General features: G+C 36.6%; 1 protein-coding gene across 1 annotated transcript; it reads left to right on the forward strand.

The window, feature by feature from the left end:
- The first annotated feature begins 459 nt into the window (after positions 1-459).
- On the forward strand, positions 460-4,514 carry LOC145208627 (uncharacterized). The gene is made up of 9 exons (XM_080078979.1): positions 460-540; positions 791-853; positions 1,447-1,542; positions 2,146-2,232; positions 2,442-2,540; positions 2,782-2,880; positions 2,954-3,110; positions 3,477-3,592; positions 3,975-4,514. Exons 1-9 carry the CDS (start codon positions 486-488, stop codon positions 4,130-4,132), a joined length of 930 nt encoding a protein of 309 aa, XP_079935105.1. The 5' UTR covers positions 460-485; the 3' UTR covers positions 4,133-4,514.
- Positions 4,515-12,918: the final 8,404 nt, after the last annotated feature.

Here is a 12,918-nt window from a genome sequence, read left to right on the forward strand (position 1 = left end):
ACAGAACCCAATGTTATACAGTATAGCTAATATATCTATATGATATTACAGGCAATACTGTTTTGATATGAGGCAAAAGGTACGCTTCTGGTTTCAAATGCCAATTTAGTTGTCAAACCGTTTTGGCAAAGATAGGGTCCTACAATACACCTTTGAAAACAGGCTTTGGGTAATTTTGGTTCCTGTTTGCCGACACCTAACCAAACAAGCCTTTTGTCTCTTCAGGGGCACAGAAACTGGAACACATCAACCGTGACCTACCGAAACTGACGTTTTTTTTATGGGGTTCCCTCGGCAGATGTCTTTCACAGGTTGTAACGAGCTATTCGATTTTTCTCTGCGCTAGAAAGCATTAAACTAGCTACATTTTGCCACGTAAAGATGTGTACTTTAGGATTTATATATGTGTTTTAGGGTTTGACTAGGATTTCGCATTTAACGTTGTTCAGGCTTTGTAGTACAAGGTTAAGTTGCTGTGCCTAGACATGAAGCGTGTTTTCGTTTTGATCTTGTATGTTCTAGTTTTGCAGTGTGTTCAAGGTAAGCTATCTATTATGTTAAGGTAAACATATTGATCACGTTTCCAAAACTAAAAATTGTTTCATTCTTAGTTATGCTGGCTAAATTATTTGGGTATTTTTCGATATTAGTTTCATGTTAGCTAGTTGCCTTGTTACTCCAGGCTACAGCAGCCGTTTAAAGTGATGTAACTTAATGTTGTTCGCGAAATTTAAATGTGAAAAAGGTATTTGCCGAAGTTGCAATTTGAAAAGTCCCATTTTTTGTCCAGGCCATCGCAATGGAAAGAAGAAGTTTCAGTATGACAATCATTTCAGAGGTGTTATTGGTCAAGGTAAGTTTTGTAACGAAACTTAATTATTCGTGTGATATGACTTTCTGCAAGTTTTGAAAAACCACGTGCTCGCTTTGTGGCAATGGAGAACCATTAAGTTGAAAAGAAGGTCAAGAATTAGTCAATGTTTAACTCGAATCTACGTAATGTAAATACGTAGCAACTATTTCAGGAAGTAAATTAAAAGGAGAGAATTTATCAACGCATAAACAGATTTTTTTAGCTTCTCATTTACATCTTGACACGTTTAGAGCGGAAAAAGCAGTAGCATACAGTACCGTACAGTGTCGGCCTCTGGCCCCCTTGTTACAATAAATAAGTAAACCAAAGCAACCTTTCCTCACCTATAAACGAGGTTTGAAGTCAATAAATGTAAAAAAATATAAATTTCCAAGTTTTTAGTTTGGTAAATCGTTCCTCCAGTTGGGTCGAAATTCACATATTTGTTCCGATATATTATTCCGTTTTGTTCTGGTATAAAACATTTATTCAAAAGTCCTTTTCTGGCCTTTCTATTCGTGTGGCGTGTGTAAGTGGAGTAGCGCGATCTGTTTAAGTTAACCACTCGTGTCACATTGCACTTGTTTGAATAGAATCCAAGTTTCAAGCTTCAGCAGTGGAGCAGAAAAACAAAACCCGAAGCCTCCTCTCTCAACTTCTGAATGCTAAACCATTCAACCCGAACAACGGTAAAAAGTTGTTTTTCACTTGTTCGACTGTTTTAACTGTTTTGATTAGCAGCCATCACTCAAAAATACTAAGTTCATGAATTTATCAAAAACTTTTGGGGATAATGTCGAGAATGCACGCCCCATAATAGTCATAAAATCAGTAAACAGATAATCATATACAGAGCGTTTCTACAAAAATGTCTTGCAGTATTTCAAACCACTCCAAGAAATCAGAATTGGAAAGTTTAAAGTTATTGTCAAATTTTTGGGATTACTATAGTAAATTAAACACTTTACTGTCGTGTTTTACACATTTTATTCGACTAACCATCCCAGAAAGTGATCAAATTGATTGTTACTGTCAAAATACGACAAAAGCGTAAGTTGTATTCATTCAAGTTGTCCGGAGTAATTTTTTTGCACGGATTAATAAAACAAAGCTCATACGTTCTGTTGCAAGAGCGACACCGCGTGTCGTTTTGATACAAACCTACAAAAATCTTTTAAGTCGATAATTTTTTAACAAAAAATTATAACAATTTAAACTGCATCGTATCAACCATGTTATTACTTTTGGTAATCGAACGCCATAATGTACTTTAACAATATTTCTTATTACAGACCAGGATACACTAACCCCGTTGGAAACAACCGACCAGCCCGCACCATATTATCACTTTGGGAACAATCTTGACAGATTAAAGAAGGGTAAACGAAAAGACTAATTTTATCACATAATCACAATAGTCATGTTCACCAATACAACTCAATATAACCTGGAAACTTTTATGTCACACTAAAAATTTATCAAAATTACCCCAAATAAAAAGTTTCGTCCGTAAAACGGAGTCGTAACAAAATCGGTTATCTACTTTTAGTCAGCACAAGAATGAGTTTTAGAACATTTCTTAATGCAGACCCTAGTATGTTGTATCCGTCGGGAACGACTGAACAGTCTGTGCCGAATGATTGGAACAATTGGGACAATTATGAAGACTTGGACAGTACAAACGACGGTAAGCCCTGTGAGAAGAAACTTAACAAATCTGTACAACTTTCAGGTCAATATAATCCACAGATTTACATCTATTTGGGCCGTTATTTTCATCATGAAACTTATAAACAGATATATAGTGTTCCAGTTTACATTTTATTAAACAAAATAACTTTAAAAACAATATGCTTCTCCCTTAACGCAGAATTGTGGACTTTTTTTAACTTTTGACATTAATATGCAGTCAATATTTCTTGATACAGATCCTGATATGTTTTATCAGTCACAAACAACAACTGAACCTACAACAGAAGATTCCCTGTGGGACAATTACGACGATTTAGAGGACAATGTAAACGACGGTAAGCAAAGCTACAGTAATTCACCAAAGTTCAATAAACCTGTGTCATATATTTTATAAAATTCTTGTCACAGATTTTCTTGAAACCACAACTACCTTTGTTACAATGGATCCTGAATGGGACGTGTTTAAAACCAACGCACCATTTCCCTCATTACCAAGCGACTTACCAGGCGTCGACTATGATTCGTGTTGCGATGATAATTCGGACAGCCAAAAAGCCTCTAACACGTGAGCAAAGTCGCTGGTGATTTAAACTATAAGTAAAGCAAGTCGTTTTTGGCTCAACTCGGCTCATTTTCTCTTTTTGGAATAGTTTTGTTTTAAGACATAAAAAGTATAGCATACCAAGCCAAATCGAAGCAAAACTAATTGATTTCGTAGTTTTAAGCCAATTCTCTATACTAAAGTAACAAGTTTTCAAGTCTATAGCCTTGAACTTAAAAAAGGAGTTGATCTCGGATGGATTCAGCGATTCGAGTTTTCATAACACAATGTTAGACTTGCACCCAATTTGTTCAGGACAAATCAAAAATCTGTTTAAAACGGCATAGATAGACTTTACACAATAAAACAAGTACTATTTTTCTCTTGCAGCGGAGTATTCGTGGGAGGAATCTCTGGTGGCGTTATCGTATTGCTTATATTTTTGAGAGTATCGGTGTGGGCGTGTCGTGTGCACAACTACTCCAGATTGAGGAATACTTCTGCTGGTAAGAGTTATATGTTTGTGATCTTTAAATGGATCCTGCGGACACAGATAATGGAATTCATTAAATTTAAGCATTTATATCTTAAAGCTACCAATGTGAGAAATCTCAATAAATGTTTCGGCCTCACCCATCCATATAGTTCGTAATATAAATTAGTGATCCTTTTTGTCTTAAATCTGTGATCCCTTCAGAGAGGGGGGGTTCAACTCAAAGAAATTAAGGGGTGGTACAGCGAAAAAAATCCTAAACAACAAAGTGTGTCAAAAACTGTAAGGGCGAACTAGTGCTACAGCCTAAAAAATGCAGCAAGAAATTGAGCTGAACGCACGGACTACCAAAACCTTTTTTACACGGAGAAAATTAAACAAAAATCTGTTTTCAGTAACTACGGTCCCCACTCGCGTTCAACCGCAACCAACCCCAAGGAGATCCCCACTGCGGTCTGTAGGAATCGTGGTTATCGTGGAGAGCGTGAAGCGCAGCATAGCACCAAAAACTGGGGAGCAAAGCAAACCGCTTATTACGCCGGAAAACGTTTAAAATATTACATATGTGCGGATATTGCAAAATTCAATAATTCTCAGCAATTCGTACATTTTTAAAAGCATTTTTGCCATTGTACACATGCCAATTAATTTGTTGCTCTCAATCAATTCTCATCTAACTTTTTTACACACCTTTAAATATAAAATCGGCCTAATCGGATGAGAAAAGTATGTTCCTTGGACCACATTTTGCAAAAATATTCTGTCACTTTTACCAATGAATGTTTTCAGTCTGTTGTTTATTCGTTGTAAACTGCACGTGTGCGTTATAAACCCTGTTTCAGATATAGGTCCCATCTAATTGATTGAGTTTTTATTTGTTTGAAACAACAACATTTTGTGAAACGTGTATATAAAGGCCAAAATAAATTCCTAACGACCAGCTTGGTGCTTTTTGTGGCCAGCAAGTTGTTCTTTGTATGTCTTTTTCAGCGTTAAGTGCATAGTGCCAAGCCAAGAATCAGTTTGTTACTTTGCAGTTTAACACAATTTGAAAACTGAACCACGTAAAATTGAGGCCTTACAGCCTTGCGTGTCCAAGATTGGATGTTAACGCTCCAGAAGTTTGGTTATTTTGTTGTTTATTTCACACAGAGCGATCCACGAATATCAGTTCAATGCAGTACAACAGAAATGTCGAACAGAATGTAGAACGCAGAATAATGCAATGGAATGGATGCTCGGCCTATATCTTACCACGTAGTACGTATATATAGATCTAAACGTGATGTTAGTCATTTCAAATATTGTTTACCGACATTTAACGATTGGACAATAACGTATTCAGAAGCCTTGTCCAGTTGGCCGTCCAGCGTATAATAACCGTCCAACTTACGAGTTGCGGCTTAGTAACTGTCCAACGAACGCGCTTATGAGGGACCAACGCGGTCTTAGTTTACACAAACAACTTCGTACACTTTAAGTTACCAGAGGAACAAAAGACCGTTACTGCAATTAGTAATAAATCGTTAGTGGACAAACATTATTTAGGGCGTTGGCCCAGATGCCAAAAGGCTCACTCAAACTTCAACGGTTCGTTGCTAGTAAACAACGGTCAACAATTTTAAATTTCATAATATCACAAATTAGTAAAACTCAATAAAAACAGCCTATACATTGTCGGTTGCCAGAACCATTTAAGCCAAATATGCCTATTCACCGATGGTTAAACTTAAGTTTCAGTTTGAAATTCTGCCTCAACCAAACTAATTTAAATTTTAAACTTAAAGTTTTACAAACTACCAGGTAGAAATCACAGGAAACGTTCCGAGGAACCAAGCTGTTTCCGTTTAGGCGGGTTTCATTTGGCCAGCAGAACCCGCGGGTTCAACTACCGTCTTATGCAACCGGACGTACCCCGACAGGTTCGTGCGGTCGGTTGCGATCCTACGGCAGAAAACACCCACAATACTTCAAGCATCATTCAAATAACGGGACACTTGACTCGATAACCAATGGTTTTTTCGGTGTCCTTGCTGTTTTTATCGAACTGTTCATCAATGACATTTGGATATAGTGACAATGCAAATAAAATTTGACTTGACTTGACTTGAAACATAACTATTGTTTTTTTTTATGTAAACATGTTGCCTTCATTTTTTTAATTGTGTGCAGCCTAACTAGGCTATACATTATCCAGAGTGTTTGATAATGCCATGAAATAAATAGGCCTACAAAATCATCACGGCAAATCATTTTGGTTTCAATCATCATTGGTAGATCCAAGGCCCTTTTAGGCGATATCGCTTTATCACTACCTAACACTGAAAATTAGTGACATAAGTGTATGTTAAATTTATACAATGGGCTACTTTTTTCGTTGGCAGAAAACAGAAAAATTTAAAAACAAAAACCAAACATCGAGGAATGATTTTTTTTCTCATACATTTGACATAAAATACACAATCGTGATAAAATGCTTTAGCATTTTGGGACAATAAGGGAATCATCAAAATTTTGTTAACAAAACCCAAATGTAAAATATATCTACAAAAATGATGCAAACAAGAAAGTGCAGAAAAGACGTAAGCAGAAACAACCTTAATAGCTCTTAAGCAGAACGGTTTGCACCTACAAACATTCCAACCATATCTCCGTAGTAATTTTTGCGATCAAGTTTTAATGCTATGCTAATCCCCCCACTTATTCCATTTCTTGATTGACCTGCCTTGTTAACCCCACGTGCAATCTCAAATTGCAGAAGAATAAATTTTTGCAACTCTGCAACGGTGATTTTTTGGTCGTTGACTATATTTCTAAACAATGTTCGGCGCATGTAATCATATTTAGCTGCAAACCCTTTATTTAACGCAGAGTCAAGCAACACATTCCAGATTGGCGCCCCATCCATGGTGAAAACAGCATTTGCAGGCTGTTGTGGGCCAAAGCTAGGTCGAAATCCAAATTTCCTTACATCCAAGACTGTAAACGAAAAACTTGACTTGGCAATTTGCTCGCTGTCAGTCAATTGTATGATAAAGCCTCCAGATCCTCTCCTGTCATATCGTCAATTGATGTTGGTTCCTGTGGACAAAAGCAGAATAGTTTGTGTTTAGCTGTTCGAAATACATGCGATTATTTTCCAAAATGTGTAACAAACTTTCGCGGCGGGTTTTGAAAACCAGGCACATAACTGTGAAATATTCTTATTAAGTTGCCTTAATAGAACATTGCAGCATTGATTGAAATTATTTCTTACCGTCTTTGATTCAGGAATAAAAGCTCATTCCTGTATTATTTGAAACATGTTGTTTTATCACACTTCAGGTAAGATTGGGGAAATATTTCTAAAAAGCAATTTTGTTTATTGATCTATCGTTATTTGTCCACAGGCTGTGGTACCCATTCTGTATAGCAGTAACTAACTAAATAGGCGACTCTTACACGGTTTATTCCTGAAAGCATGCTATTCTACAATACTAAATGCAATACTAAAAACTACAATAACTAAATTCTAAAGCAACACAGTGTAAGCTTTGATTTTTTAAACGTTTACACTACCGCTATTCGTGTGTTCAACCATGATCGAACTACGAAACTGCTGAAGAGTTAGCAAAAAGTACAAAGTTATTTTTTGTTTGGACTGCTGACATAACAATCATTGTTATCCCACTTTTTCGGTATCTTGACTCAAAAACAAGATTCTCGAGAAACTTTTTTATCTTTTACATTTAACCTTCATGCGTTACAACAATTACAATTCGAAAGGAAATTATTACCTATAATTCTGGTCGAAAGCACTTGCGTTCTGACCGCACTACCCCACTTTTTAAAACTTTCAGTTTGAGCGCAATAAAATGAAATCACGGTACGCGTTGATCGTTTTTACTGTTGACACAACAAACAATCTTATAGCTCTTATTCCTTGCTATTGCTCCTTCAAATTTAGAGTGATTTCCAAACGAGTTTCCCAGAAGCTTTTAAACGTAGGTTTCGAGAAGCATAATCCTTAATCATTTATCATTTGTGGTATTTTATAAAGACTTTTTGCAACCTTGTGAGCAAAAATTACGGTTTATGTACACAACCCAATTATTGTACTCATTTCGGCACAAACCTTCCTACTAAGAAATTAACTTACCTCTAAAGCAAGACAATTTCCACCACAGTCAATGTGTGTGTTGCAAACTTGTACTACGTTTCAAATTTATGAACAATAGAAATAGATATTCGAACCAGTTTAACTGATGATGTAAACGATACATGCGTTTTATCAACTTGTTTTTTTGTATGTGTGTTTTGTGGCAAACGAGTCCAACTATTATATATTTTTAAGCAGATTAATGCACCCGATGCTATTTTTCTGCGACCTGGCAATTTGTGGCTATATTTAAATACGAATTATACTTGTAGTTAATCATATTTGGTAAGCAATGAAGTAAAATCACCTTGTGTTATACACAGGTGGGGCCCGCGATCTGATTTTGACAATTGTAATTGGCCCCACAGTAAAAAAGGTTGCCCATCCCTGGCCTAATGTGTATTTCATGACTCGTTATATTCGTTTGATGTAAAATGTCTGCCCTTTTCCAACAGTCACAAATTTATTTACATTGTGTGTGTGCCTATTTACATCGTGTGTGTACGCAATTTGGTAGAGCGTGGTTACGGCTAAAGTGGCTGATGGCAACATGCCTGTGACTACCCGCGTCTTTCCTGAGGCGCACGTTTTGTTCTGCGCCTTGCAGTTTTTGACTTGTTTTTGTGGCGCAAGTCATTCTATTTTGGAGACGGTACGGTGTGGACCTGTGCTCTGCTTTAATAAAGAAACAATTGGCTTTGAAACTGACTGACAGCTTCTAGGTACCAGTCGAAGAGTTCAAAAGGTTATTCTTTACAAATAATCGCGCATAAGAAAGTACTCTAAACGCGACACCAACCTTAGTAGCGCATTAGAATGTTTGGTTGCGAAGATATAAAATCAAGTTGCACATTTTATTTCCTTTCATTCAGAGTGTGGGCTAGAGCTGTAGTCAGAATTCGTTATCGAGTCGTACACTTTTTTGGTTTATAATTTATGTAATGCAATCCTTATATACGGCTGCGTTTGCAAGTCCAAGTATATGACTTACATGTACTGTAATTTTGCTTAAACCAGGGGGTTCCCAACTGGGGGTACTCGTACCCCTTGGGGGTACGAGATTGAACATCAAGGGGTACGAAGATCCTTGGGCCACAGAGCAGCTTTTGAAACTGATTTCATAGTACAGTTTTATTTTGGAATTGTACATCATATTATACCATACGCCTCATTGCCTCATAACAATACTTTTTTTACTTGCTGGCAGCAATAAACAACAAAGCACAAAGTTAGGAAGATAATGAACGGATAAAGTAGGCATTCAATAGATTCTTGTAGCAAATCTGCTGCAATCGGTTAATTTCTTATTGTGTTTTTTTGTGTGAAATACTGGTTTAACGTTTAATTCAGCTATAAAAGCAATTTAGCTTTAACAAAAAGCAAATTGCCAGCGACATCGAGTAAAACGTATTCATCGAAAAAACTCAAGTTCCGCGTTATTTTGGTCACAAGTCGTTTTACAGCAAAAATAGTAGACTACTGCACGCGTTAAAATAAACACATCTAGACAAGCAGTGGGGAGTCCAACATTGCAACTCCAGTCGCTACACCGCCATTATTTTGGTCCTTGGGTTTCGAACCTAAAGATGAATACGTTTTACTCTACGTCGCTGGCAATTTGCTTTTTGTTAAAGCTATTATTCAAGTCCGTGTCTTGTGTACCAAAAGCAATTTAATTTAGCTATATATATCTGAAAAATTCCATCAGAAATTTTTTTGGGGGTACGATGAATGCTCTGGCCTGACAAAGGGGTACGAGCGGCACAAAAGGTTGGGAACCCCTGGCTTAAACAATTGTTGATTTTTCATGACCTGTCGGCACTGAAATTTCTGTCCTGTGGGCAACAGTCCAAAACTTGCATAACCATTTTTTCTCGTTGACTCATGGTATACCCAATCACTTCAGTTCGATATGCGAACTATTGTTGCCACACATACACTATTTGCGTTCGGTGCCGGAAATACTTAATTTGCAGGACAGGCAGATTTGTTTACCAAATGTGCATTTACTTGTTCGCAAATCGAATTCAAGTGATTAGGTAATATCATGGGTCAACAAGAAAAAATCTTTACCAAATGTGCATTAAATTTTGATGCGTTTGGTCATGCAAGTCTTTCTGCAGCATAGAACGCCTAGCAACTTTCGGGAGGTGTTTTATTAAGTTATGAGTTATATTACAGTTTGATCTATCGCTTAACCAGTTACAGTAAAATGATCTGTGTATTGCTAATGCTGTTGATAGCTCAAAGTGTCTCCCAGGACTATTCATCTGCTGGTTGCAAGGGAAGCACAATTAACCAGTATTTCGGGAGTGACCAGCATTTGATTGAGCATTCAGCTGGTTCATGAGGTCGTGGAGCACCAGGACCACCAGGACCACCGGGCAAAAGAGGTCCTGTTGGCCATTTTGGATTAATCGGTCCTAAGGTAAAACTAAAAATTATTAAAGAAATCCACAACGATCGACGAAAGATCTGTGGATTAGGGTGTGTTCCGTTATACGGAACAACTAGGGCTTGTTCTGCAAAGATTTCATTGGCCCGCATGGGTTAATCCTGACTAGCATTGTAAACTTTAGTGTTACAGGCCTATATCTTTAAACCAGTAATTGATTTGCATGCTTGGCAGGGTGATACAGGCAACAAAGGTCAAAAAGGCGAACCTTCACCTGATTCAACTATCATGGAATTAAAACGAGCTCTAGACCGTTTGAAAAATTCAAGTAGTTGTTTTAATGCATCAATTCATCTATTTTAAATACAGGGACACGCACAAACGTTGCCGCGCAAACCAATACAAGCTTTAGAAATCATTTTTTTTAAGTTTTTTTACATCTGATTTTATAACTTCAATAATTTTTATATTACATTCACAACCATTGTGAACGACGTTTTTTTTAATCGTGACAGAAAATGTATTTTCTTGTTTGCAAACTAAAAATTCTGAGCACTCAATTAATAGTTTTTTGAAATGTGTGCTTGTGTCTCCCTGCAAAAGGCCCAGGTAGGCTTATAACTCTCTATCGTATGGATGCTCTCTTTTGTACACAAATTTTGTACATTTTCCAGTTACGTCTATTTGCCACGACAGCGAACATGAAATAACAATTGTCAAACGTGAACCTGACAGATGTTACAGAAGGACAGTTACATACACCACCAGCATGGAAAACATTATTCGTCTTATTAATGCATCACAATTCACAACACTGCAGACAATTTATCCAGGTATTTGTCAATTACTTTTGTTGATTTTAAGGAAGCAGTTACTTCTTGATTTAGCTTTTGCTTAATATAGAACTATATGTATACATATGCCATTCTTTTTTTCTATCAAAGCTAGCACTATAAAACAATGTGTTTTTCTTCAGTACCGGTGTCGAGGATCTATGCTCTTCAAAAATGGAAATGATTTCGCAGGTTGGGTGTCCAGGAATGGAATGCTGAAACACAACTGGGGAGGAAGTGAAAGAGAATACTATTGCGCCTGTGGAGAAACTGGTCAGTTTCTTTAGACTTGCAAGCAGCTACTAGTTTGTATCTGAGGCAGTTCTGTGTGGTTTGATTTATTTTAAACACTTGATTGTGGCTGAGCATGTTAATGTTCGTTTTATGTGCAAAGCGTTCGGGACTGTCAAAAAAGTTTGCTTATTGTAATGTTTACTTATTGCAGAGAATTTAAAAATATTCTTTTTCAGGTACATGCATCGACAATGATTACAAATGCAACTGCGATCAAAACTCAGATACTGTAAGCACATCAGACGAAGGATACCTGACCAACACAGATGATCTACCTGTAACTGAAATGCATTTCGGAGACACTGGAGGCGATCCGGAACGTGGTAGGCACACCCTGGGAAAACTTGAATGCTGGTGAATGCAAAACGCTAGGATTGATTTTTTGCATAAGATGTTATATCACTATCACATATGCATACACGTTATTTCTTTTGTCGTTTAATGTTAATAAAATTTCGATATAGTGAACTTTGTTTTTTGCATCATGCAGCTAATTTGATGCTCGGGTTCAACCAAATGGTTGTACTTTATTTTAATACCGTGTAACTGCGGTGCATTTAGACATGATTTTCATTGAGTCGCTATATGTTGTCTTTCCGCAAGTGAAATAAACTCAACACATTTCTATACCAAATTTCGCCTACATTTCGTGTTTGGTTTTCATTGCTGGTTTTAAAATTTCTCAATTTTAATATAAAGTTCATGAGTACCGTTTATCTCTCTTTGCATGGACAATATTTGTAAAAAAAATGCTTAGCCTTCACTTTTTGAACAATAAAAAAATAAAAAGAAGAAGTAAATTCGTACGGCAAAAGTCTATCACTTATAATCAGTTTAGCACTACCGTATTCTGTAAAGTTGTCTTTTGTTATGTTAAGAAACTAGCATTGTTCATTAGAATCTAGCAAGTGCGACCAGAACAGATAGATAAATGCGTTAGGAAAATACGTACACCCGGTAACTGATTGGATTTAGGAACTTGGGGGTTCTAACGAAGTGGCATGAATTAGCAATCTTAGAATACTGATTGCTATAGATTTAATTCTTTGCAAAACGTATGTTGAAATATAGTACAATCCGACTTAATTGCGTTCAATATTTTTCATTTTTTGTGTGTGTTTTAGTAGGGAATAAGTAGGAAATGAGCCAAAAGTAAAAAACACGAAACTAATTTTCACAAGAAGGAAATGAAAGCAAACTCGTGGTCATACGACGAACGAAATGTCAGTAGTTTAACCGCTCTAGTAGGAGTATTAAATTGCGTTGCAGACATTTTTACACGTTAAATGAATTTTGGAAAACTTTAGGAAAAAGTCAGAAACTGATGGCTGATAACACTAACGCTTATATCCCATTGGGAAAATTGCTAACTAACGCTAACAAATGTATGCACAAGAGAATTCGCGGAGAACATGAAACAGGAAAACGAATTAAACTAAACTGAGAATAAAACAGAGGTTATCATACAAATAACATGTAATAATTGGCGAATAATTGGCGATGTTTAAAAAAGTATAGAAAAACAAACCATCAAACTTGTTTTATTTTCGACCGGAGAATCTAACTATTCAGTAAAAGCTGGGACTGACGAATTTAGCAACAAGTTGTTCAGTAAACGAATTTAGCAACAAGTTGTTCAGTAAACTCAATAATCAAGGGACTGCAAGTATTTTCCGAGC

Source organism: Phallusia mammillata, chromosome 1 (assembly GCF_965637545.1).
Source record: "Phallusia mammillata chromosome 1, kaPhaMamm4.hap1.1, whole genome shotgun sequence".
Taxonomy (NCBI): domain Eukaryota; kingdom Metazoa; phylum Chordata; class Ascidiacea; order Phlebobranchia; family Ascidiidae; genus Phallusia; species Phallusia mammillata.

What these genes read in the sequence shown, in the direction of transcription:
- LOC145208627 (XM_080078979.1), top strand. Translation starts at nt 486, where the DNA reads ATGAAGCGTGTTTTCGTTTTGATCTTGTATGTTCTAGTTTTGCAGTGT. An exon ending in ACCATTCAACCCGAACAACG is followed by an intron (nt 1,543 to 2,145) that starts GTAAAAAGTTGT and finishes TTCTTATTACAG; the next exon opens with ACCAGGATACACTAACCCCG. An exon ending in AGCCAAAAAGCCTCTAACAC is followed by an intron (nt 3,111 to 3,476) that starts GTGAGCAAAGTC and finishes TTTCTCTTGCAG; the next exon opens with CGGAGTATTCGTGGGAGGAA.